Below are 26,488 nucleotides of genomic sequence, written 5' to 3'. Positions count from 1 at the left end.
AACCGATTTCATCCAAACTTTGCACATCTTAATATTTCTTCCAAACTTAGCTCAAGTTCGAAAATGGGGAATTAATTTTATAATATCATGCAAACGGACTATCCGATTTGAACCAAACTTTGACCAACATATTATCTCTACCAATCCTGGATGAAGTCCGAAGATGAGACCCATTGGTCCAATCTTTCTGGTACCTGGTCAATATTTACAATATTTATAAATCCAATATTAGGGGAATGGAATGTCCCATTTGAACCAAGCTTTGCCCAATGTTTTGTCTTTACCAAGCCTAGAACAAGTTTGAAGGTAATTTTTTGAAGCGAACTGAATAACCGATTTGAGCAACATTAAATCCGAAACCTCTTCGATAAAAACATATACCATATATAAAATGAATAATAAAACCGGTGTATAACACCGAAGACCTCCGCAAACCATAGGCTGAGGGCAACACCAACTGACACATTTTTACTTGATTATAAGCAGAAGATCTTCTTTATGCCTTCTTTGGGCAGAAGACCTATTTAAAAGGGCAGAAAACCATATATAGGTTTTCTATGAAAACCATATATAGGTTTTTTAACAGGTCGACCATAAGCGGTAAGCCTCTTCTATAGGCAGAAGACTCTGAACAGAATATCTAGTACAAGTGACAGGAGGAAGGAGACATCTAATGACAGTCAGATCTTCAATAGACAGAAGATCTGCAGAAGACTATCGACAGTTCCTTTATAAACAGAAGAACTCTTCCATAGGTCTCTCTGAACATAAGTTTTATTACAAGGGCAGACCTGTGAGAGGTATACTATGAGCAGAGACCATTCCAAAAATTCTCTATGAGTTTTTAACTGAAGAACTTCAATAGTGTCCTATAAACAGAATGTCTCTTCTATAGGCAGAAGATCTTTTATATGTCTTCTCGGAGAAGAAGACCTATGACTAGTGCTAGAAGCCGTTTTAGAGGCATACTATGGGCTTAGGGCATTCGGCAGGTCATCTAGGAGCAAATAGCCTCCAACAGGAATTGCTATTGGCAGAGCGCATTCGACCGGTCCTCTAGGAGCAGAAGGCTTTATGGCAGAATACCTATATTAGCGAGTCTTTCTAGACAGAATACCTATCGCAAGAATCAGTTGAACTTCGGAAGTCATACTATGGGAAGACGATAGCAGACCTTCTCATAGAATGTAGATATTCGAGAAGTTTTCTCAAAAAAAAAATATTCATTAAGAAAAGGTCGTTATATATAGAACAAAGACATTCAACAGATCTCCTATAAACAGACATTCTTGAAAAGATGATCCCATAAAAAAAACCACCAAAAGAGCTACCATGTGCAGAACAGGGTTTCTATGGGCTGAAGATATCTCTTGGTCTTTTATAGGTACATATTTTCATTCAGCTAGTTTATAAACCATGGTACATGTACAGGGTTTCTATATACAGGAGACATTCTTCAGATATTTGATGAAATTCTATACACAGAAAAAACTATATATTCTACATGTTTTTAATACGAAAAAGATCTACTATAGGTCCCAATGGGCGTAATAAGGAACTTTACATAAAGCAACTTTTTTTATGAAAATCAAAGTAGAGAAAACAGATGACCTTCGACAGATCTCTTTTCGGGTTTTCTTTTGTTGGTCTTCCAGAGTTCTTACCAAGCAGGATAACCTCTGCAGGCTAACTGTTTTTTATTGAATTTTTCCCCATAGAAAAACATCTTGTTGTTCTTCTACTAAAAATAAAAACGAGGCCGTATCTGCTCCCCCCATTTATAGTTTGAAGAACAACGACAAACATATTATTTAAGGAAGTATCCTTTTTTAAAATACCTGTGTCCTGATTTCATTGCGAGTAATTTTAAAAATAAATCCAAACAAATTAGAAACTTCAAATCATCATTAACCAGCAATCAAAATATAAAGTGTTGACATGGAAATGCATTTCCTCGATGTCCTCGGGTCAATCATTCACTCAATTCACTTTTACAATCGGAATCGAATACAAGGTGAAGAGGGGGCGAGGGTTGATGGGAATATTCTAAAAATGATTTATGACATTAACGACGATATGACACGCTGTCAATCGAACAGCGAGTGGAATCCTTGATAATTTCACACGATTCTTCTATTTTTCAATTTCTTTAAAAATTCGAAATACTTTCAACGAAACCGCGCACACACACACGAACGCACTCTGCTGTTGTGAGAGTGCGTTCATTTACAATTCCAAATAGCCAGCAACAGCAACAAGAAATTCTAGAAAGTTATGGTGGCATTAGAACGGATCCCATATGAAAAATTGATTCGAAACAAACTAATTAGACATATTGCTGTGATTCCCAGGTGTTCGCCACGTTTAGGCATAGTTTAAACGGTAGGAACCAGCCTAACAGACAACTAGATAGGCAGGCAGCCACTGCATAGCTTGCTAGTTGGCCAAAGAACAGACGACACGTTTGGGTTGACAAGGTTTTAAATCCTTTTATTCGGATGGGAATTGTCCTTGAAAAGAACAGTTGTGGTCTTTTTTAATTTATAATGATAGGAAGGTGGTGCTGCGCTCCTCTCATTACCTTACCTTTGAAGGGTATTTCCGTTTAGCATATCGCCACGGATGGATGGCCTGACTGACTGACAGATGCATACTAGTATGGAAATTGAAATATTGAAATGCGTAATTGTTTTTGTATGGCCTGAGCGTCAAGTGTTTTCTTGTGTTTTTTTTTTTTAATAAAAGAAATAATTTATATTTTTCAGAGTTCAAGGTTAATTTCAATACAGATACATACATGTGAGTCTTTCTAATGTTACGGTTAACTGAATAAGGTGATTCGGATATTGACCGTGAATTAAAAAAGAAAAAAAACAAAATATAATTATAAACAATGGGAAAATTTCAATTATGCACAGATTTTTCCTTTTTTTCCATAAGCCATTTTTCTTGGTAAACCGAAAGACAAGTTTATTGATTCGAAAGTGTTTAGGAAAATTTTCTTGTCGTATTCTTCTGTTAAGCCTTGACACATTTGTTTGAGTGTTTTTGGTTTTACCAGGAACAACCGTAACATATAATTATCGTTTTATAACCGTACACATGCCTTATTTCCTATCCAATACGAAATGACCGAACAAAAATTGATATGATAATATATCTTGTTATGGTTTATGAAGGTTGCCTTGTTGTTCAACTCCCAAAGGAGTTGAAGCTAATTATAATTTATTTTTGTTATGAGAAACATTTTTGGAAAAATCTAATTATTTGGAATGTCACTGGAACATAGAAGCTTTACACAGAACAGACATGTGCTTCAATAATAACAAACTAGATTATATGCCTTTTTATACCCTCCATGAAAAGATGGAGAATGACAAATATACGTCATTCCGTTTGCAAGATATCGACTTTTTAATCGGAATAAAATTCTATGTCGAACGTCTTACGCATGTCCGTCTGTTGCAATCACGATAGAGATCGCAATATTTAAGAAAGAGCTCTGAAATTTTGCACAAACATTTCCAGACTCCTATGAGGTTATTAGCCCTGATATAAAGTAGCCCCCAATATTCTGAATTTTGGGTATTTTGGACACGTTTTTCATCCGCATTGGCTGTAGGTTCTCATTTTATAGCTCATCTCCGTACCAAAAATTATTAATATCCAATCTCCTAGGAGCCATCATGAATTTTAGATAATTTTTTGTCATCCTCATGGTGGAGGGTATAAAAAGTTCGGCTGGGCCGAACCTAACATCGTTTTTACTTGTTATTCATTATTTGGTTCTGGCTCCTGTGTATGCAAAATTAGACAAACTGCACCATATATGTGTGTAAGATCCTAGACTGCTGCATTGATTTTGATTTGTCTATAGAAGGTATGTTCAGTCCTCTGTAGAAGTTCTTCTCTCTAAGAAAACTAGTATAATATATTCTGCCTGGGGACACTCTATATAAGATCCCCTATATATAAACAATCTAAAGAACATCATAAATATATATGTTGATGTATGCTATAAATTACCTGTAGAAGGTCAGCCGCCAAGACTTGATTATCGGTTTCTTAATATTAAATTTCTTCTCCTCAAGGAATACCTCTTGAAAATTGTCTTCTGCACCTGGAAGACTTATAGAGGGTATTCTGCATATAGAAGACATATCTTCTGTACATTGTAATATATCTTCCTTCTATAGAAGTGCCCTTCTACTTATATAATATAGAAACTTATAAAATCTGTTCAAGTTCTTCATTTGTTTATACATTCAGTCTTATGGCTAATGAGGGTATATAAGTATCTCATCGAAATATGGGTTTTAGACCACATGTTCCTTTGGATCAATTCTGTTTCAAACAATTTGGATCCGATTTACAAATGTCCGTCCGTCAGTCTGTCCGGCTGGTGCGCACGATAACTGTCGTTTAAGTTCGAAGATTAGGAATATCGGTCCACTCCCTCTGGTACCTCCCCCACTCAATGGTCAAAAATGTCTGAAAATTATTTTTATAATATCATGCGAATATCCGATTTGAACCAACTTTAAACAAGTTAATATCTTTACCAGGTCTAGATGAATTTCTAAGATGGGACCCATTTGTCTACTCCTTCTGGAACCTTCCCAACAATTGGTCAACATTTTAAATATGTAAAAAAGCCAATATCAGGCAAATTGATATTTTCTTCTAGTACAACAATATGTTCTGCTCATAGTATATTTCCCGAGGGTCTATTGTCCTTTGCAATATTACTTTCTTTTAGAGAAAATTAGAACTCCTGCTTATAGAAGAGCCCTTCTGTTCATACACGAACTGTTGAAGGTATTTTGTCTATAGGAGAAGGTTCTTCTACACAGTGAAGACATGTTTATATTATTTTTCTTGTTCTTTTGAGGACCTGTGTACAGAATACTGTTTAATTGTCTTCTGTCGAATATTATTTTCTTTAACACTAGAAAGACGGGAATTTTGTATGTACCTATATTGCCTAAAATCGGTCAAAATGACCTCATTCTGAAAAAAAATTTATTGTGTAAAGACAAATTTTTAAACTAATTTTTTAATATTTTTTACATTATTTACAATCATACAAAACGTTGTTATTATTTGTTTTCGGTGGTAGGGCTCTCGAGTTTCCCCTTTTGAAAAATAAGAGCGCGGACGAAATGTTCCAAAAAGAGGAAGTCTTTACTCTAAGAGTGAAATCGACTGGAAATATAAAATTTATTTTTCCCGATTTGTATGTTCGTTTGTGTTACTAGAGTAGCAAACGGGTTTCGATGTTGTTGTACTGATCTGGTCATATAAGAAATTTACTTTATACAATAATAAAAGTAGTTTGATTGTTTAATATTTCACAAAAGGTCAAAATGACCGCTTTTAGGCAATATAGGTATAGCACATGTGAATACGGGGAATGGAAAAGGGGAGGAAGCAGCTACTATGATTAATAAACGTAGTTCTATCTGGTACAAAAAGTCACCAAATTTTAAAAAGCTGGGTCATAATATACACAATTGTTTTTGTACTTGAAATTGAAAAACGGTCAAAATGACTGCCTTCGGCAATCTAGTGTTAATACAGGTCTATTAAGTAAAATTAAAAATTAAGGTCCCAGACGGTCCACGGTTGTCAGGGCGAAAATCCATTACGTATACGTTTTATTCGGTAAACACACTGGTACCGTATAGCTTACCACATATGTCATCAACGATGGAATCCGACGCCTTGATCGTATAATCATCCTCATACAATGCAATATCTGATAGTAGTGGAATATCAGTAAGGTAGTGGTTGATCCGATCAAGAGAAATAACACCATCTTCCCGTATAGGGGACAATGAAAAAGACTCTTGGACATGTCGATTCAAACAATTTTAAAATTGGGTTTATATAAAATCCAATTATCGCCTATTACTTATAAAATATTTGGTTGAGAATATAGTATACCTGCCCATGCTTTGGTATAGCTCCCATATAACGATGCCAAACGAATTGTTGCGTTCTTGAAATGTGTGAAATACCTTTCCCCAAGTTATGCATTTTAATTTAATTTTCCTTTTTTTTTTTCATTTAAATTATTAATTTTATCATAAAATTTTACTAAAATAATTTGAAAAACTATTTTTTTTCTTAAATTAAAACAAATTCCAAAGTAAAAAAAAACACAAACCTACATTAATATTTCTTAGAAACCATTTAAAACGACATTTCAATTATTGAAGCTATGAAAAAACAACACACAACTGAATCACTTCTATTATCGCATCAACAGAAGTAGTAGAAAAAAAACATTACCGGATACAGGGTGTGTTTTTCTGTGTGTATTGGAATTTAAGCAAATAAAAAAATGCGCACACTTAAAAAAAACGCTGTCGGTTATGTGTCAAAATCTGTCACCGCTAACTAGTCATTGCAATAAGTCTTTTTTTGTTCTGCCACTTGCTCACAGTTCTTGATATCCTCACGTTATCAGCTTCATTTGAATGCAACAACAGCTAACAATTTGTCACCCGAAGAATAAAAACAAAATCTTAACTACATATATTACAAATATTGCTAAATATAGTTGAGGAAATGTGGACGCTATCGTTGTGATATAGAGAAAGTGACTATTGGGGTCACATTACTATTTGGTAGTTATTATGTTGAATAGTACATTTTCTAACGATGAAGTGTATATATAATTTTTTTGGTCAGCATAATATGTCCCTCCCTCTGTTGAAATTACGACTGAGATTGCAATGATATATCTATGAAATTTTGCATACACGTTGCTACTACTCCTCGGTGTAGTACTAACCATGGAAATTGGAAATTTTCAATCTTTCCAATCCAATATATACTCCGACGCACTGAGTATAATTTAATTAAAATGGCTTCTATTCAATCTCAGTTCAGTTCAGTTCAGTTTGCTGGGTGAATAAGTCTTGTCTGTGTGTTAGTGTTGCACTGTTGATATAGTGTTTTGCAATAAACGAGAAGTAGACCCAGCCATGGCGTAAGCAGTATTCCTAGCCTATATGGGGTACCACCATCATCGTCTAGGCAAATAAACAATCTTATCAGAGAGATGTTACATTTTTATCTTTTCTTTCATGTTTTTCATATATCTGATTCCATGTTATCAGAGAATTTCTACATCATACTCTTCCCAAAAAAAACACAGAATTTCAAAAATGGTCTAGAAGAAAAAAAACTGTCAAAATTGCTGATTGTGCAAGCAAGATATTTTTTCGAAATATTTAAAAAAATTAGAAATATTCTCAAACAAAGAAATCTCATTGTTTGACTCGATTGTATCCGTAGAGTTTTCAATTTATTTCTATGAAGGTAATTTGAAACTCATAAACAATCTTCATCGTTACTTTTTATGGGAACTCCAATTGAAGTTTTTTTGTTATTATTAACCTTTTGAGTACCGAATTTTTTTCCGTAATCATAAAACAATTTTCTGTTCACAGATTTAATGTAACTATCCTTTTCATATATGTTATCCATAATTAGGCCTCGACATATGATATCCAAAGAATATATATGTACTAGCTGTATATTAAATATAAGCTCTGAAAGATTTTGTTGACTGTGGGCAACATTGGGCCAAAAAGGGTTAAATATACCGTATACAAAATATAAATCTTCCTCTGTGCATAACTTTTGTAGATAGTATGTTGGAAATTCAATGTACCGAAGATTAAGCTAGGCATTTTTATAAAAAAAACTTGTAAGTCAAATAACATGTTTTTGCAAAAATGTGCCCGGTCACTTCATTGGAAAAATGTGGCTACATAATATTTGTTACCATTCAAGAACCCGGAATATAATTTAGAGCCACTTCATTGGGAACATGTGTCTAATATCTTTAAAATATAGAAAATGAGGGTATATGTCAAAATATGGACATATATTGATAAATATGCACTCAGTTTATATGTTTTTGGACCAAATCCTTTTCAGACAATTTGAAGTCGATTTACATATGTTTGCCTGGTCGGCACAAACTTCATTTTATCATAACACGAACCAAACTTTGTGCAACCTATTATCTAGATCAAGTCCAAAGATGGCACCCATTGGTAGGGTACATCCCCCACAAATAGTCAAAATTTTCTATATTTACAAATCGAATAGAACAAAATGTTCATAAAAATATGAACATGCTCGCGGCTTCAGTCTTCTTATTTTATGATCACTTCACATTTATGCATTTCATAAATGATGTTCAAGTGGTTTTAGGATAAGTGGTCAATGCAGTCACAAGATCTGTGTGTGTGCGCTGATAATAAAGAATCAATAGAAGATAGGCTAAGTTAGATTAGTGTGTGTAGTACTTAAGTCAGAATATTTCATAAATAAATTAGAGTTGAAACTACAATCTAAGAAGAAGGTTGGGTTTCAATGTCTCATTATAACACAAGTTTTTAAATAGAACAAGTTTTTAAATAGGACCAATTGATCCACTCCTTGTTACCTCCCGAACAAATGGTCAAAACTTGCAATATTTATAAATTGAATATTAGGAAAAAGGAATAGTGGATGGGAACCAAATTTTCACAATCTATTATTTTTACCAAGTCTGGATCAAGTACGGAGATGGGATCCATTGGTCCACGCCTTCTGTTATCTCTCCGCAAATTGTCTAAATTTTTAATATTATATTTAATATGGAATATCCGACGAATGGAATGGATCATTCCAATAATATTCTTTAAAAAATCTACGCTTTAATGGATCTTGAAAAACTATTCTTTTAAATCTACGCTTTAATGGATCTTGAAAAACTATTCTTTTAAATCTACGCTTTTATGGCTCTTACATAAATATTCTTCAAAAAATCTACGCTTTGATGTATCTTGAAAAAATATTCTTTAAAAAACATACGGTTTGCAGGATCTTGAAAAAATCATAAATCTACGCGTTATCTAAATAATCTACGCTTTGATGGATCTTGAACAAATATTTTTTTAAACAGTGCTTTGACGGATCTTGAAAAAATATTTTTTAACAAAACTGCGATTTGATGACTCTTGAAAATATGTTCTTTAAAAATCTACGCTATAGCGGATCTTGAAAAAAAATATTGTTTAAAAATGTTCGCTTTAGCGGATCTTGAAAAAAAAAATATTATTTGAAAATCTACGCTTTAGCGGATCTTGAAAAAAATATTATTTAAAAGTCTACGCTTTAGCGGATCTTGAAAAAAATATTATTTAAAAATCTACGCTTTAGCGTAGCGCATTGCGCATTGATGGACCTTGAAACAATAACCCTTAAAATGTTCGCTTCGATGGCTCATGAAAAAAAAAATCTATTCTTTGGTGGCTCTTGAAAGAATAATCTTTAGAAAATCGCGCTTTGAGGGATTCTTTAAATAACTTACACTTTAATGGATCTTGAAAATATAGTATTTAAAAATCTACGCTCTTGAGAAAAAATATTCTTTAAAAAATCTACGCTCTTGAAAAAAATATTCTTTAAAAAATCTACGCTTTGGTAGATCTTGAAAACACATTCTTAAAAAATCTGCGATGCAAAATCTAAGACTTATATTATTTAAAAAGGTACTTGGAAAATTATTGTTCCGCTTCTTTTAGACTCATTTATGATTGTGTAATTTGTTTTTGCATAGGTAAACATAACAAATTCTCACCTGAAAATACTCAATATAGGTCCATATTTTTGTCACGATCGATTTTAGGTATTTTAAAGTTGACAAATGACAGTCACAACAGGTAGAAAACGAAGTTCCAACTGAGGTGGCTGTAATTTGAATCTCATAGCTGAAAATATTAGCCCGCCAAATTTTAAGACTTTTCAAGCCAAAGCTAAATTATTCAGCCAAAAAGGTTGAAGAAAGTGAATAATAGTGGTCCCTAGATACTCTTATTCACTGGACTTTTCCAGAAAAGTACATATACATATCTCGGATTGGATAATTATTAGATCTGGTAACTTTTTATGAGTCAAACATTGAACAACTTCAACTTATTTCATGCATGGTTGTAATTTCAATGATCTGTAGCTATAATAGGTTTGTTCCTTATTCTAATATACTACCAACCTTATATTACACCAACAAATATTCAAGCATATCAATTGGACAGCTAATCCCTTTCACCCACAAAAAGAAGTAACAAAAAAATGCTCAAATCTTATTAAAAGCGTGCATTCGATATTTCCCCAATTCCCCTTTTGTTTAATAAGCCATCTAAAACAAGAGCAACAACAAAATCAACATAAAAAGGTGATAACAAAAATTGTCTAGCAATGCTTTGGCGATAAACAAATTCGACAGATTTACTTAAACAAAAAACACACAGATGTCTTTGTTTGTCTGCGAAACTAAAGCTCACAATAACTGAAAACAATTTGTTGTATTTTTTTTTCTTTTATTTTCTGGAGGAACTTTAAGTTTACAATGAATGTTCCACAACTATGGAGAGTGCGTGCCTGTGTTTGTGGTACTGTCAGTCATAAAGTACAATAAACATAAACAATATGACATCATACACACAATTCGGCATTTTTTGTTTTACAAAAGCAAAACTATATATTTTTTTAATTAAGAAAAATGAAATAGCGATGGATATACAAAAACATCTATGCAAAAATTCGCATATTTTCTCTACGAGTTAGGAGTAACCCCCAACTGCTGTTAGTGGTGACCCCTACCACAAACATTTTTTTCAGTAGCAGTGAAGGCTTATTCAAAATTTCGATTCGACAAAGAAACTTCAAACACATTCTCATATGCATACAAACAAATATATAGTGAGAGAGAAACATACAAACACGCTTGTAAATTTATGGCCAAACCGACCAACAACTGTAAAACCACAAATTTGTCAAATACTTTCACGAAAATTTAGTAAGTGAGTGAATAAAACAGTTTGAATTTAAATTTTTTGCTTAAAAAATATTCATTGTTTGATTTAAACTAGTCCAGCGCCAAAAGAAGATGCGGGAGTTATTAAATCTTATTTATGCAAAGAATTCTTATAATCATGCAGGGCATAAAAACAGCCAGATTCAAAAGAAAGTCTACAACGGCGAGTTTAATATTTTTTTATGGCAATAGGAATTATGTAATACATTAATAATAAAAAACATATACACATAAATTATTTTATTTATCGATTTGCTTTGTTTACTAACAAAAAAGGGGAAAATTGCAACAACAACAAAAGCTGTGAATCAAAACACCATCACTATAGAATGCAAACCCCACAAAATATGTTATTAGGTTTTCATTGGCTGTTGGAGACAAGGTGCAAACAGTCATTTATTAGTTAATTATTTATCTCATTTATGACATTAGATTTTTCACTCTTTTAGTCTTGTGTCAGTGTTTTTTTTTTTTTTTAATTACAACTAAGTTTATGATGGGATTACTACAGCCTGCACTAGGTGATGGGGCTGCTATCCCACACCATTTCTAGAGTTGAGTAGTTCCGGAACGAACTAGTTCATTGGAACTATTAATGTAGTTCCTTTTTCAGATCCCCTTTCTTTTTTTATCTCTTTCCTTTTTTGACCCCATTTCCTTCTGATCTCGTTCACTCCTGATCTCGATCCTTAAAAAGACATATACATTATAATTTATTTATACATTTATTTATTTATTTGTAATGGAATTGACAATTAAAACCCACTGGGTTAACTTAATCCGGTACAATGTAAACGCACTATTATTCCCATATTCTTCATTCGTTCTCGTTTGTTTTTCAAATGCTTTTCAAACGCTCACAAATTTATTATTGTGTAAAAAGTAACATTATTTCATTTATTTACTCAAAATATATTTATTTATTAAAAAAATATTGCATGCTTATCGCCCTGCAGTTGAATTCTGTAGCTTCTGAATATTCTACTAAATAGAATTTATTTAATTTGCAAAAATGTTTCAACCATTACTAACAAATCAATACGGAACTATGTGAGCGAAAACAAACAGAACAATGAAAGAGAGAGATTCGAAGGAACTATCTAGGAGTCGGAACAATATGGAACTAAGGAACTATATGAATCAAAATAACTACATTAAGGAACAAGTTCCTTAAAAAAAAAAAGGAAGGAGAAAGATCGATCCGCTACGTGAACTAGATTATCCACCTCTAAACATTTCTATTTATCTAAATTTGGGTCATTTCGAAATGAACTGGTTCAAAGAAACTATTCTGCAAAAAAAATATCGGTATTAGATCAGGTAATACAAGGAACGCAAACGATATAATCGTTCACATATATATATTTTTCTTTCTTCACTGGGATACGAACACTGCAAATGTTAAGTCATGTTTTGGTGTGCCCCTCGAAAAAATGGATTAAAGATAGTTAAAAAATGAAATTGAATTCGTAAGAAGAAATGATAAAAATGATTTTGGATAATCGTCGTACAATCGAAGAGGTTTCTGAAAATATCGGCATAGCGTTCGGCTCATGCCAAGTAATTTTTACGGACTTATTAAACTTGAAACGTGCCACAGGAAAAAATGGGCCAAATTACTAAATTTGCAAAGCAACGATAAGGGTAATTACCGGATTACCACAAATAGCTATGATCTTGAAATCAAAGCCAATTCTAAAGATATTGTTGGTATAGCGTTCGGCTCTTGCCAAGTATTTTCTAGGGATTTATTAGACGTGCGGCAGTGAAAATTGTGCGAATTTTGCTAAATTTAAAACATTAAAGTTTAGAATAAATACCACAAAAGGCTATGATCAAAGCCCATTGAAATGGAAACGTCCAGAAGAATCTAAAATGGAATAATCATGTCAAGTTTGTTAACAGTGAGAACACTGTTAACACAAGGTCGTACGCTCAATAAGAATAGTACCTTGAAGTTATGTGCCTATTGCGCCTAGCAATCTGTCCGAAACGCACAGATGTGGATTATGAACAACGATGCGGCACCAGCTAACACATCGATGCTTATGCATGAATTATAATTAACAAAACCGTTATCATGCCTCAACCACTGTATTCACCGGACTTGGCCCCAGCTGAAGAGACTGATGAAAAGGAAAGCAGGAAAATAGTTTATACAGTAGTTTTGACTTACCTGCAAAAACAACACTTGCCATTATTTCTGTGCAGTAAAGTCAAAAGTGCAGATATCTTAAATCCCTTCCTGCTTTAACTTGCAAATAAGTAAAATCACTCCAAAAATATTAAATTTTCTGGGATACGCGTTATCTAATATTTAAACGGAAATACTGTTGTGCTTAATGCCAATATTTATTGCATTAAAAATTGTTCTTGTGTGTGGTTTGCGACGATGTGTAAAAAATTACTACAGTTTTTTAATTTGATATTGGATAATTGTGCAGCTAAATGCATGCATTTTAAGTAATGAGAGGTAGTGGTACAGATATTCTGTGCTGTTATCTTAAATATGCAGTTATGAATCTCACAAAAATTACCAAATAAGTGTATTTTGAGCAGCTAAATCCAAAGTGCAGCCTGTAGAAGGCAGCTAAATTGAAACTACTGTATCAATAACCGCGTTTCAACCCGCATTCATGGACCATGATTGCAATTAGATACGGTTCTTACCAAAGAAGAAGCCACTATAATGAACCGAATACTACAAGGGAAATGATATTGACATCGAATAAGCATGACTGTCAAAATTTAGTCGGTCAAATTGTCAAAGACTTTTGTGTAAAAATTAGAAAAAAATCGGATTTAGCCCTTCTAATTAAACAAATACGAAACTGTCAAAATTTAGTCGGTCAAATTGTCAAAGACTTTTGTGTAAAAATTAGAAAAAAAATCGGATTTAGCCCTTCTAATTAAACAAATACGAAACTTGTGTACCAACCTTTATTCGCACAATCTTCAATACATTTTTATGAATTTTTACATCAGAAAACAATGCTTATTTAATATTAAGTGATAATTCATTTAAAATTACTTTTCGATATAATTATCTCAAAATTATTTTCAAAATGTAAATCGAATCGGGAAAAAAAAACAAAAATATCTCAACTCGATGTTATTTCGATATGCAGTTCGTGATGCACCTGTATCATTCTAATGAATATTTATTTCCTCAGCTCCGTTTAAGTTCTGCCTTCTTGATGGAAACTGCTTAGAAGTGTTGGCGTTGTCGTCGTGTTCCATTCTAAGGGTATTGGGCTTATTATCAATAACTAACTAATTAACTTAAATAACTAGTTGTTTTCAATTAATTTATGCAAAATAAAAAACGTTATTTAAATCAGTGTTATGTAGTTAAAAAAAAGTAAAAATAAGTTCTCGTTGCAATAAATATGTAATTTCAAAATACCCTACTAATGGACTTTGAATCTGTTATTACATTTCAAATTGATTAAGGAAACAACAAAATAGATTTCGATATCTAAAGGGATTCTTGTAGGTTTTGAAAAAGATTTCATATCATAGCAATGATTTCAAGAATGTTATTAATTAATATGTAATTTTATTTTTCAATTCGACAAATTCTATAATTATTTAGAAATAATTTATTTTTGATTTCATTCATAGGGCGCTCAAATAAAATCTCATCACATGATTAATAAATATTGAAATTAATTTTTTTTTAAATCAATAAAAAAATTCCATTGTTGTAATAAAATTCAATTGATGCTAGTGTGGGGAATCAATTAAATCAATAACATCGCGCCACAATTGTTTTATTCGCTCTGGCGAAGACTTGCGATTGTTTAGAAATAAAAAATAGTGGACAGTATTTAATATTTTTCGCACTGATTTAGAATGATTAGATTGTTGGTCTCAATCGGGTGCAATCGGCGACGACCAGCGCTGCGTAGTCGGACGATTTTTGCTAATCCTCGGACTAGAGAATATTTCTTAAGGGGGAAACCCATACGAGGATTCAGGCCTGGCATTTTAAGTTGGCTTTGTTTGAAATGTCAATTTATAAAGAAATATCAGAGTCAAACTTGAATTTGGACACTGTCCACCTTTATTCTTTTACAATAAAAGAAGCCAAATTAACATGCCAATCCTGAAGTCCTCTTATGTGTTTCCCCCTTTATACCCTTGGAACTTTTTTCTCTTTCAACCCAATTGTTCCTGGCCCGCCTGAACAGAGTACACATCCCTCCACCATATAATGATTGTGATGACTATTTATTCTGAAATTTCTGGCGTCCAATGTTTCAAACCAGTTCGGATAGAACTCTCTTCCTTTATTTTAACTAATCACATTAATTGTCACTCTATTGAAATAATGCTGGGGAATCTCCTTTGAGTGTCTTCTAGAAGTTTCTCTTATTTTATTTATTTTCATTTCGTTACATATGCTTTAGTGACGTTCTTACATGTTCTCCCTCTAGAGTATTGAATCAACACAATATATTAGTCTGAAATACGAATGGCGCCCAACGATTACAAAATTATCGTAAACAGTGTTGCATTTTTGTCGGTATTCTGGTTGGTTCTGCTATAGTCCTTGACAGATGTGTTAAAATAAATACGCGAAATCCCTCTAACTTATATTGAAATAGTTCCACTAAAATTCTACCGCACAGACATAAGGTACGAAACTAAATAATAAAGAAAAAACTTATTTTTGCATTCGTCCATTCACATCGAAATCGACTCGATGTGAAGACGCACATTTTAACACAAATGGTATTGCCGGTTGTTGTTTTTTTTTTCTTTATCATTGATGCTTGTTGTATGCTGGGGCGAACATACCTCATCATTATGGTTTGAATTGTGACGATGTATGACATCACTCGTGAGGTCTTAACACTTTTGGAATTGGATCTGTATTTATTTGTTGTTGTTTTTTCTTTTCAGATCAACGACGAATCTAGACTTTATGACTACCGCAGTTTAGGTATAAATACACTTAACATTTAAAATTATCTAGAGATGATTGTAATCAAAATATGTGTGTTGAAATTTGTTCTTCGAAATAATTTATTTACGAATTTAATCGAAATTATTAAAAAAAATATGAAATATATCAATGAAATCCTAAGATAATAAGGAATTTATTACTGGTATTGTAATCCAAACACAAAATTTAAATCAATTTATTTTTAAATGTATTCCTTTATTCGAAAATTTTGCAAACTTCAAGAATAACTTTCCCTTTTTGCCAAATGGATTGAGTGGCATGTGATTTAATTTGCATTATAAATATTTGAAACTATCTGTTAGCTACGGTGATAAATAAAATAAACTTAACAACATAAAGTTATCAAATTTTCGGCAGTCTTATGGACATCGATTCGAGAAGTTGTTTAGTAATTTTGTCTATCTATATCTATATGACAAAGAATCTTCAATCAACCAAAAAGTCCAAAACATGGACCTACATTAACAATACCTTAAATGAGATAGATCATTTATGTGGGACTATGTCAAAACATACACCTATATTGGAAAGATTATGAATGTATTGCGAACCTTTCGATTAGAAAATGAAACTGATTTTTTTATGTCCCAATTTAGCTTATGCTATGGAAGCTACTTCTTTTCCTTCAATATAATGTTTTTTATGTATGTATGTATTTTTTACAGAAACCTCTGTAATGACGTCGAGATGTTAACAGAAACCTGGGCAAAGGACCTAGTCAAATTGCAAGCGCTAACTGGAAAATGCATCGTGGCAAATGTTGAAGCATCATTGAGGGTACGAAGTCGCATGCCCCTGATGATACACTTCAAAGGACGCTTCAAAAAACATTGGACTACGGCATTCCAACCCAACGCGGAACTTTCAGCAATGTTAAAGCTGATGTAAAGGAAAATGGCGACCGAAGGACACGATGTTTCTCTTCCACCTCATTCGGGTGTTCCGCCATTTCACTGAGAAGAGTGGGAACCCTTTGATAGAGTGCAAGCAGATCGCACACATTTGCAATACAAGCTAGATCTCTCATGGTTATTTATTGTGATGACTGAGTTTATTGTGATGATGACTTTCATTTACGATAACAGCTCAAAATATTTGCACCTGTTATAACACTATTTAAAAGTTTTGCATTTAGCTGCACAAGGAGTATCAGTATTTATTTTTTACACATCGTCGGAAACCACACAAAAGGTTAAGATCGCGTATTCCAGAAAATTTACAATGTCCCACTTTTATGCATGTTTTCACTTACATGCACGTTAAGACAGGTAATAATTTGAAGATATCTGCTCTTTTTAAGTGGTATGATCTGTAGTACGGTAAGACCGTAAGTACACAATTTAGTATGGATATAAATAATAATACTAATAATAATAATGTTTAAATTGTTAGCCAACTTATAATAATGGATAGGCAGTTCAGCAGTGGTAGCTGTTTGTCAGTTACCTTGTAATAGATTTGTTGAATTGAAACATGAATGAGGCATAAGTAATTGGCGCCGGCGCAAAAACCGACGACATCGGTGTCAGTAGCAGCTGCAACAGCGCCAGCTTTCAAACATACACACAAACGCGCACACACACATACACCAGAATTAGAATAATTACAATGTTGTTGTTGGTGGTATTTTTTTTTTTCTTTGATTTTAAAATTGGCAATTACAAGCCATTGAATCTTAAAGAACTTTACTCAGTCGCCAATCAAAAAAAAAAGACGATAACCTTCATTTGGATGTTAATTGCACAGGTTTTTTCTTTTTTTGTTTTCCTTTTATTTGGCAGTAATTTAACAACAAATTTTAAGTGCCAACACAAAAAGTATTGGCAATAAATTCTAATGGAATTTGTAAATTAAAATTTGTTTCGTTTCGTTTGTTTTTTTTTTCGAAATGTTGACATAAAAATTTGGACAGGTTAATTACCGAACAAACGCACTACGACAGTTAATTTTGCACGCACTCCTTAGTTTCATTTTATTCACCTACAATATTTAAAAAAAATAGTAAAGCAAAAAACTGGCGCGTTAAAATTGCGAAATTTTTCCAACAACAAAAAACAAATTTTGTAGATGTTGAGTAGCCACGCTCACTCACCACTCACTCATCGATTCGTACACCACCCACTTATTCATGTAACGCCACTTGTTGTTTTAACATATTTCTTCCATTGCGGCTTCACTTGACACTCTCTTTAGTTGTGTTTGCTTTTTGATTCAAAAGAAGCCAAAAGGTATCGTCTTGAATTGAATTGCATTAACAAAAACAATCATGAAACACTTTTGTTTTCAATTAATTGTCGTGGTCGTTGTTGGTATTATTGTCGTTTTACGAATATTTCATACTCCGGTTATTGTTACGATTATTTACTTCGGTATTTATTATTATTATTTTTTTTACCAAAATGAGTGTTGTTTTTGATATTTTAAAATGAAATGCCGAAAAAATAAATTAAAATTCTTAACGAAATGTAAAACACATCACCGTTTGTCGCGTTTTCTTTGTCTTTGTTTAACCAACCGTACGCTTTGAAACTCCGACGACAACTAAACTCAAAACAATCGCCCAATAAATCCGTGAATTTTGTGCTCCCCTACAAAAACAAAATACACATACACGGGGAGACAGTGCGACTCTACTCGCGAGACTCTGCCACTGACTCTCCCATAAAAAATGGTATTTGGTTTTGTTGTTGGTTAACACAACAATGAAATATTAGTTAGTGAGGTATACGACGGCGACGTCAACTGCAAACCCCACACAGTAGCAGCAACAATAATAACAATAACAACTGCTAACTAAATTCTAATTGGAGACGGTAGCTCAATTCAAATACAAATCATTTGTTTGTTTCGTGTAATTTTCTCACAAAATCAGTAACCAAAAAAGCATCACCAGCATAACCAGCAAAGCATCACACACACACAATAAACCTCAAGCAAAATAACAATAATATACATAAATAATATTTTATATTAACAACTGTAATGTGAGATTAACAATTATTAAATACTGTCTCTGTCAAAGAGTAGCAGAGCTGGGCATTGTTGTTTACATTTAAAAAAATACCATTTTTTTCAACGACAATATATGCAAATGTTTTGTTTGTCACTATGGTCAATTTTATACATGAATACACTCAAAGAAATTGTTCTGTATATTTTGTTATAATGTATAACATTTACACAGTAATACTAAAGCATGGAATAATTACAGTAGGTAGTCTCATTTGAATTTTATGATGACAACCCTTTTTAATTTGGAACTCATATATCAATTTGAAATAATATGAAAAATAAATTCCATAAAATGGTATGTATGTCGATTGGCATATTTTCAATAAATTATACAAAATATATCTTTTAAAGCTGAACATTGATCTCAATATTTAAATATAGTTGTTAGAACTTATATTTATAAGTATTAGAGGCAGGGAACTTCAAAATATTTATGAATATAAATTATTTATAAATGTTTGCCACTGAACACATAAAAGGCGTATATTTCGTAGGATGATATTTTCATTTAAATTTTGAAAACTGAATACTGTCAATGGCTGCATATGGCTGTATGAGACTACCTTGTATAATTATGCCATGTACTAAGGTTTGTACACATTTATTATAACCTCAATTAATATACGAAATAAGAATATGGAACCAGACATTGATTGGTACAATTGTAAAATTAGCAAAAAATTTCAAAAAAAAAAAATTTAAACACATATTTTTCATGTTGAAATAAAAAATTATGTTAAAATGTATTATTATTCAACATGTGAGCAATTAGTCTGTTCCCGTACTGCAAAAATCTCCTAGTTTTTACTACGATAACAAATTTTCCCTTTGTGATAACGACAACAGTTGTGAAAAATAGGAAATTTTTACAGTACGTGAAAATACCTAATAATAATTGCAACATTTTTGAAAATTATTGGTTAATCGTTTTTTTTTTTTATTATTTTCTATTTAACATTTTTAAAATTCTAACAGTTTTTGTTTTTCTACCCGAACACACACATACTAACAATTCTCCATTCACAATAATCAACGATGGACCTATGATTACTTCGGGTAATCATATTTCTTTCAAAATCACTCGTTTTTTTAGTTACCAAATACCGAAAGTAAAAGTCAATTAGTTCAAAGTCGACCTACATATCCCTAACTTATATTCGCGCATTAAAAAAATCACATCGAATAATGCGAAAATAACGCAAATCTCACAACTAATTTAACGTTTTTCCCAATTATTTGCGTATCACAGAAACTTTGTAACGAGAAAAGCAATTGCCCAGCCACAACAACATTAAGAGGTAAAGTGAATAAGTCGAAAATTTCTACCCAAAGCAGAATCAAAGAAGTCAACGTTGTGGCAGTCTTCATTGTCGTCGTCGTGGAACAAAAAGAAAATCCTCCAAAAGCGTGTTGAGGCGATAACAAGAAGAATTACGGAAGAACAACAACATCATTTCGACCGCATTACTTTGCACGGCCGGAGACAACAATTCAATCGCTTTGTATTTTAATAGAATATGAAAATATTTGCTATATTCCACGAGTAATTATTGTATGACTCTTTTGTTTTTGTATTCAATCGAATAGAGGACAACTACAACAAGCTGCGAATTCAAGATGTCGGTGGACGCTTACGGACCGAGTTCACAAACATTAACATTTTTGGACACTGAAGAGAATGATTTGATTGGCGGTGGCACCCAGGCCTCAGATTTTGATTATCGTGACCTAACATTGGCCTCACAAACACAGGCATCACAATTGGAATGTGGCCTGGGAGTTAGTAGTGGCGGTATTTCGTCCCAGGTAATATGCAATAGTTTTCGGAAGATTTTGTGCCAACAGCAATACTGTTGGTATTGGTAAAGTGGACACATGGAATAAATTTCGTTTAGGTGACATATAATTTGTCTTATACTAATGGTCACTCTCGCGGTGAAGAGTTTTTTAAACTCCAACGAAAGGTTATCCTAACAACCACATAGCATTCAACATGTAAAAGTAATCATTGCAACAAAAGCAGGTGCCGGGGAGGAGTTTTAATATTTTTAGGAACTGATATTGAAATTTGTAATCTTAAAATCTAATCAGTTATTTATTTGACATGTTTTTGTTGACATTTTCAATTCACCACAATCCACTTTTGACTGCTGACGATCAGGATTAAAGCTCGCTTCAAATATTTTTTTTCATATTTAATGTGTATCGTGTACAAGATGCGTTCTTTGCCTTTACTTGGGTTTGTACGATTTTTACAGATCGGAGACTGATTTAATAAAAGCTAGGAGCGATTTCGCACTTTAAAACAATGTAAACAAAAGTTTTTCCAATAAAATTGTATATTTTGTTATTCAAAGAAAATGTACTTATTGGATAAACGATCAAATTCTTATTACAAAATAAAGAGGTGGTATGCCCTTTATTATGAAAAAAATCAGGCGTTATCTGGTGTTTTCCATTATTAACGGCAAAAAATTGTCCTGTCCTCGATAGCTTCACAGATTCTATATTTGACGTTTTGAATCGATGGTAGCGTAGACTTCCCCGTAAAAGATCCCATTGCTTGTATTTAACTGTTGATCCAAACTCATTTTTGAAACAGGAAAGTCTAAAGACCCATCCGGATCATAAGCTTCACCAAAAAGTCACATGTTAAGGATGAAGGGGTTTCTCTATAAAAACAACTATTGATGTTCTCGAGTTCTTGATGACGTAGCCACCGTGGTGGAATTGGACATCAGCAGCAAATACAACACTTTGTTAATAATACTGCAATCAGGTGCATATAATTATATTCAGGTGTATTAGTTATAATTAGTGCAAAGACCTGATTTTTTGCAAAAGCATCAAGAAATTACTTTATTTTCCGAGCTGTACTGGAATGTATATTCCATTATATTAAGAGGGAGGCTAGGATGCATGTCTGCATTTTATGCACAAAAGAAATGTAATAACATCGAAAACATCATCATATTGGGTTTTCGTATTGATTTTGAATTATATAAATTTCAAATATTTGCCCCATGGTACAATTATAAAAGGTAACAGCAAGTCCCAGCTGATTTGATTCCAACGTAACACTAGTGTCAATGTGAATTTGACAAGTTATGTTTTTAAAAATCACCCAACAGGAAAATTGGGAACGCATTCAATTTGAAATTGTTCTTTATTAAATGTGCTCCCGTATTCAATTTACTCAATCTGCCTACTGGGAAAGTTTGAGGAAGCAAATCTTTCTTCATGGAATAACTCGCAATTCCTAGCATTTTCATATGAGTTACACATATAAGAGGCAATGGTTCAATTATAGGAATGATGTGGAAGCGATAGAAATATAAATTTTATAGATTTTCATTCATGTTTTTCAAATTTTATTTTGAGGATTCGAAAATATTTCATATTCAAAATAAATATAATTTATTTGTTTGTTTACATTTTTCTGTCAAATGTCGTTGACACTAGTATAACTTACAAAAACAAATTTTCATGTGGTTGTTGTGTCGTTTGTTGTACAACAACACTTGCTGTTACATTCTTTTATTATACCATGTATTTGCCCCTATAACTACTTTTTTGATTTTGTAAAAAAAAAATCAAATCCAATAAGACATTCTTTATTGTATATATGTACATATATTTTTTTAATTGTGAAATTCCATCAACTGAAGAAGTTTATTTAAAATGCTTTACCTTTATATTCAACAGACATTTGGTCGCAAATTAGATTTGCAAAACAAATTGGGCACCACTAACGGCTCCGCCGACCTACAATTCGAAGAGGAGGACGAAGACAACGCCTTGTGCCCCGTCGATGTATTGCCGCAACATGCATGCAAATATTGTGGCATTCACGATCCCGGTACGGTGGTAATGTGTAACAATTGTAAAAAATGGTTTTGTAATGGTCGTGGCAGTACATCTGGTTCCCATATTGTCAACCATCTGGTAAGAGCCAAGCATCGTGAGGTCACTCTGCATTCGGAAGGTCCATTGGGTGAAACTGTATTGGAATGTTACTCCTGCGGTGTACGTAACGTATTTGTTTTGGGTTTTATACCGGCAAAGGCAGACTCGGTGGTGGTGTTACTTTGCCGTCAACCATGTGCAGCTCAGAATTCCCTAAAGGATATGAACTGGGATCAGGATCAGTGGAAACCATTGATATCAGATCGTTCGTTTTTGCCGTGGTTGGTAAAGGTACCAACGGAGCAGGAACAGCTGAGAGCGCGGCAAATATCAGCTGCCCAGATAAATAAACTGGAAGAGCTTTGGAAGGAGAATATCGAGGCCACTTTTCAGGATCTTGAAAAGCCTGGCATAGATACAGAACCATCGCAGGTTTTGCTGCGTTACGAAGATGGTTATCAATATGAGAAAATATTCGCCCCCTTGGTTATGTTAGAGGCCGAATACGATAAGAAACTGAAGGAGTCCCAAACCCAGGAGGGTATTGAAGTCCGTTGGGATGTGGGTCTCAATAAAAAGACCATTGCCTACTTTACCTTGGCCAAAACGGATTCGGACATGAAGCTAATGCACGGAGACGAATTGCGATTGCGGTACGTGGGAGAGCTGCACAAACCATGGGAGTCCATTGGTCATGTCATTAAAGTGCCCGATAATTTCGGCGAAGATGTTGGCCTTGAACTAAAATCGTCTGCCAAGGCGCCCATTCAATGTACGTCGAATTTTGCAGTGGACTTTATTTGGAAATGCACTTCGTTTGATCGCATGCGTCGTGCCCTTAAATTATTTGCCCTCGATCGTAATTCGGTGTCTAATTACATCTATTCGCGTTTGCTGGGGCATGGGCGTCACGATGGCTCCGATGAAGTTGTATTCCGTGGTCCCCCGCCCAAACTGTATAGTGCACCTAACCTGCCCGACCTAAATCGATCTCAAGTCTATGCCGTGAAGCATGCGCTGCAGAGACCGTTGAGTCTTATACAGGGTCCTCCGGGTACGGGTAAAACTGTAACCTCAGCCACCATTGTGTACCAACTGGTGAAACAACATGGTGGTACTGTGTTGGTGTGTGCCCCCAGTAATACTGCCGTCGATCAACTGACCGAGAAGATCCATCGTACCAACTTGAAAGTGGTCCGAGTATGTGCCAAGTCCCGTGAAGCTATTGACAGCCCTGTAAATTTCTTGGCCCTACACAACCAAATCCGAAACATGGAAACAAACATCGAGTTGAAAAAACTGCAGCAATTGAAGGACGAAACGGGTGAGCTGTCCTCGGCCGATGAGAAACGCTATAGAACCCTGAAGAGAGCAGCCGAAAACCAACTGCTCGAAGCGGCAGACGTCATCTGTTGTACTTGCGTGGGTGCTGGAGATGCTCGCCTCCAGCGAATTAAGTTTACTTCGATACTGATTGATGAGTCTATGCAGTCCACCGAGCCGGAGTGCATGGTGCCAGTAGTACTGGGTGCCAAGCAGCTAATTTTGGTTGGTGATCATTGCCAGTTGGGTCCGGTGGTCATGTGCAAGAAGGCAGCTCGTGCCGGTCTCTCGCAGAGTTTGTTCGAACGTTTAGTGGTGTTGGGCATACGACCATTCCGTTTAGAAGTTCAATACCGTATGCACCCAGAGCTGTCCCAATTCCCATCTAACTTCTTTTACGAAGGCTCACTGCAGAATGGCGTGTGTGCCGAAGATAGAAAACTCAAAATTGATTTCCCTTGGCCACAACCAGATCGGCCAATGTTCTTCTTGGTGACCCAGGGGCAGGAAGAAATTGCAGGTTCAGGCACGTCCTATCTTAATCGTACTGAAGCAGCAAATGTGGAAAAGATAACCACGCGCTTCCTGAAGGCCGGTGTCAAACCGGAGCAGATCGGCATTATAACACCGTACGAAGGTCAACGGGCATACTTAGTGCAGTACATGCAGTACCAGGGCAGTTTACACTCAAAACTGTATCAAGAAATTGAAATTGCTAGTGTGGACGCCTTCCAGGGTAGAGAGAAGGACATCATCATTATGTCATGTGTAAGATCAAATGAAAAGCAAGGTATTGGTTTCCTGAGTGATCCACGACGTCTGAATGTGGCCTTAACACGATCCAAATACGGTACCATCATTGTTGGCAATCCGAAGATACTTTCGAAGCAGCCTTTGTGGAATCATCTATTGAATTTCTATAAGGATCGCAAAGTGTTGGTTGAAGGATCCCTGAACAACTTGAGGGAGTCCATGATTCAATTCCAGAAACCCAAGAAACTTGTAAATACCCTAAATATGGGAGCTCACTTCATGAGTACGATGATGGCAGATGCTCGCGAAGCCATAATACCGGGGTCCTTCTACGATCGTTCGGGACAATTTGGTTACACCGGTACCACCGGATCCCAGAACTACGGCTACAACTTCGGCAACAACTTAATTGGTGGCAACAACTCGGCATTTGGCTTCGGCAATACTTCGCACATGCAAAATATGGGAGGACTTAATAATGCCTCGCACCTGAACAGTTTTATGAATCCGCAAGCGGGAGGTGCAGGTGGCGCAGGACTTGGTGGTGGCTTTGGTGCTCCCGGCTCTCAACGCCACAACATCAACCAACTGGCAAACACTGGTCTCAGCAATGGTCCCAACAATCAACAATGGCATAACTTCCAGCACGACTCGATATCGTACATCTCAACGGAGAGAGCCCAAGCTGCCATGAACAACATGCCGGTTCCCGTCGGTATGTTTATGAACATGAGCAACATACCGCCACGCTTCTACAATCAACATCAACAAGCTATACAAGCTGCAGCTAAGCAGGGTAGACGTACTGGTGGCAGTAGCGGCGTTGGTGCTGTGGGCTCGACCATTGGCAGCAATTCGAATGCCAACAAAAATATTTCAAGCAAAGCCCCCGGCAAGGGTAGAAATACAAGTGCTGCCGCTGGTAGTGCTACAACAAATGCCCTGGCTGCGGCGAATGCTGTTGCTTCCACTCAATCTTCGCAGAACTCAGCAGCTATATTGACACAGAAGAATATGTCACAGCAGATGAGTCAAAGTGTCTTCACTGGCTTGTCACAGCAACCAGAACTTTCACAAGATTTTGGTCAGATATCTCAAATGGATGGTATCTTATCGCAAGATGTCGGTTTTGGAACTGTAAGTGAACCAGCCTTTTAATTTGGCAGCAGCAATTCCATCTAACGTTGCAACCTTCTTTTTGTTCCTTTGCAGGATGCTCTTAACAATGATCGCTTAAATTTAGGTCTTAATTCGCAGAGCCAATTCTCACAGCCCTATTGATAGACAGCAAGACAGGTTGGTGATCTACGGCCACGTATAACGTGCAGTAGAAGCAACGACAGCAGCAAGAAATATTAAAAGCAACAGATGACGACGACGATGATGAAACCTAGAAAACAAAACAACAACTATCACAACAAACAAAAAGAACAAGAACAACAACAACTCTAATTAAACGACAACATTCAAAATGAATAACTTTTGAAGGGAAACACACCACCAACCAGCCGAGCAACCACAACAATTGAGGTACAGCAAGAAACAAGGTTACACATTTCTACAAGACCACAACAGCAACACAACACGGCGATGATGCCGAGGGAAGGAACTACAATGACCATCAACAGCAGGAATAAAGT

The 26,488-nt window shown here is 34.7% G+C and overlaps 1 protein-coding gene across 1 annotated transcript in view; it reads left to right on the top strand.

Annotated features, from left to right (window-relative positions):
- Window positions 1-26,287, top strand: part of LOC133335782 (regulator of nonsense transcripts 1 homolog) — a 240,094-nt gene extending 213,807 nt beyond the window's left edge. The window contains exons 2-4 of the mRNA XM_061544083.1: window positions 20,454-20,655; window positions 22,591-25,985; window positions 26,061-26,287. Coding sequence (XP_061400067.1) covers window positions 20,484-20,655; window positions 22,591-25,985; window positions 26,061-26,129 — 3,636 coding nt within the window. The 5' untranslated portion in view covers window positions 20,454-20,483 and the 3' untranslated portion in view covers window positions 26,130-26,287. The remainder of the gene's footprint in view (window positions 1-20,453; window positions 20,656-22,590; window positions 25,986-26,060) is intronic.
- The last annotated feature ends 201 nt before the right edge of the window (window positions 26,288-26,488 follow it).

This window comes from Musca vetustissima, unplaced genomic scaffold (assembly GCF_032173495.1).
Source record: "Musca vetustissima isolate MV318-11 ecotype Yass unplaced genomic scaffold, APGP_CSIRO_Mvet_v1 utg896, whole genome shotgun sequence".
Taxonomy (NCBI): Eukaryota; Metazoa; Arthropoda; class Insecta; order Diptera; family Muscidae; genus Musca; species Musca vetustissima.
This window is presented reverse-complemented; position numbering and strand designations above follow the sequence as displayed.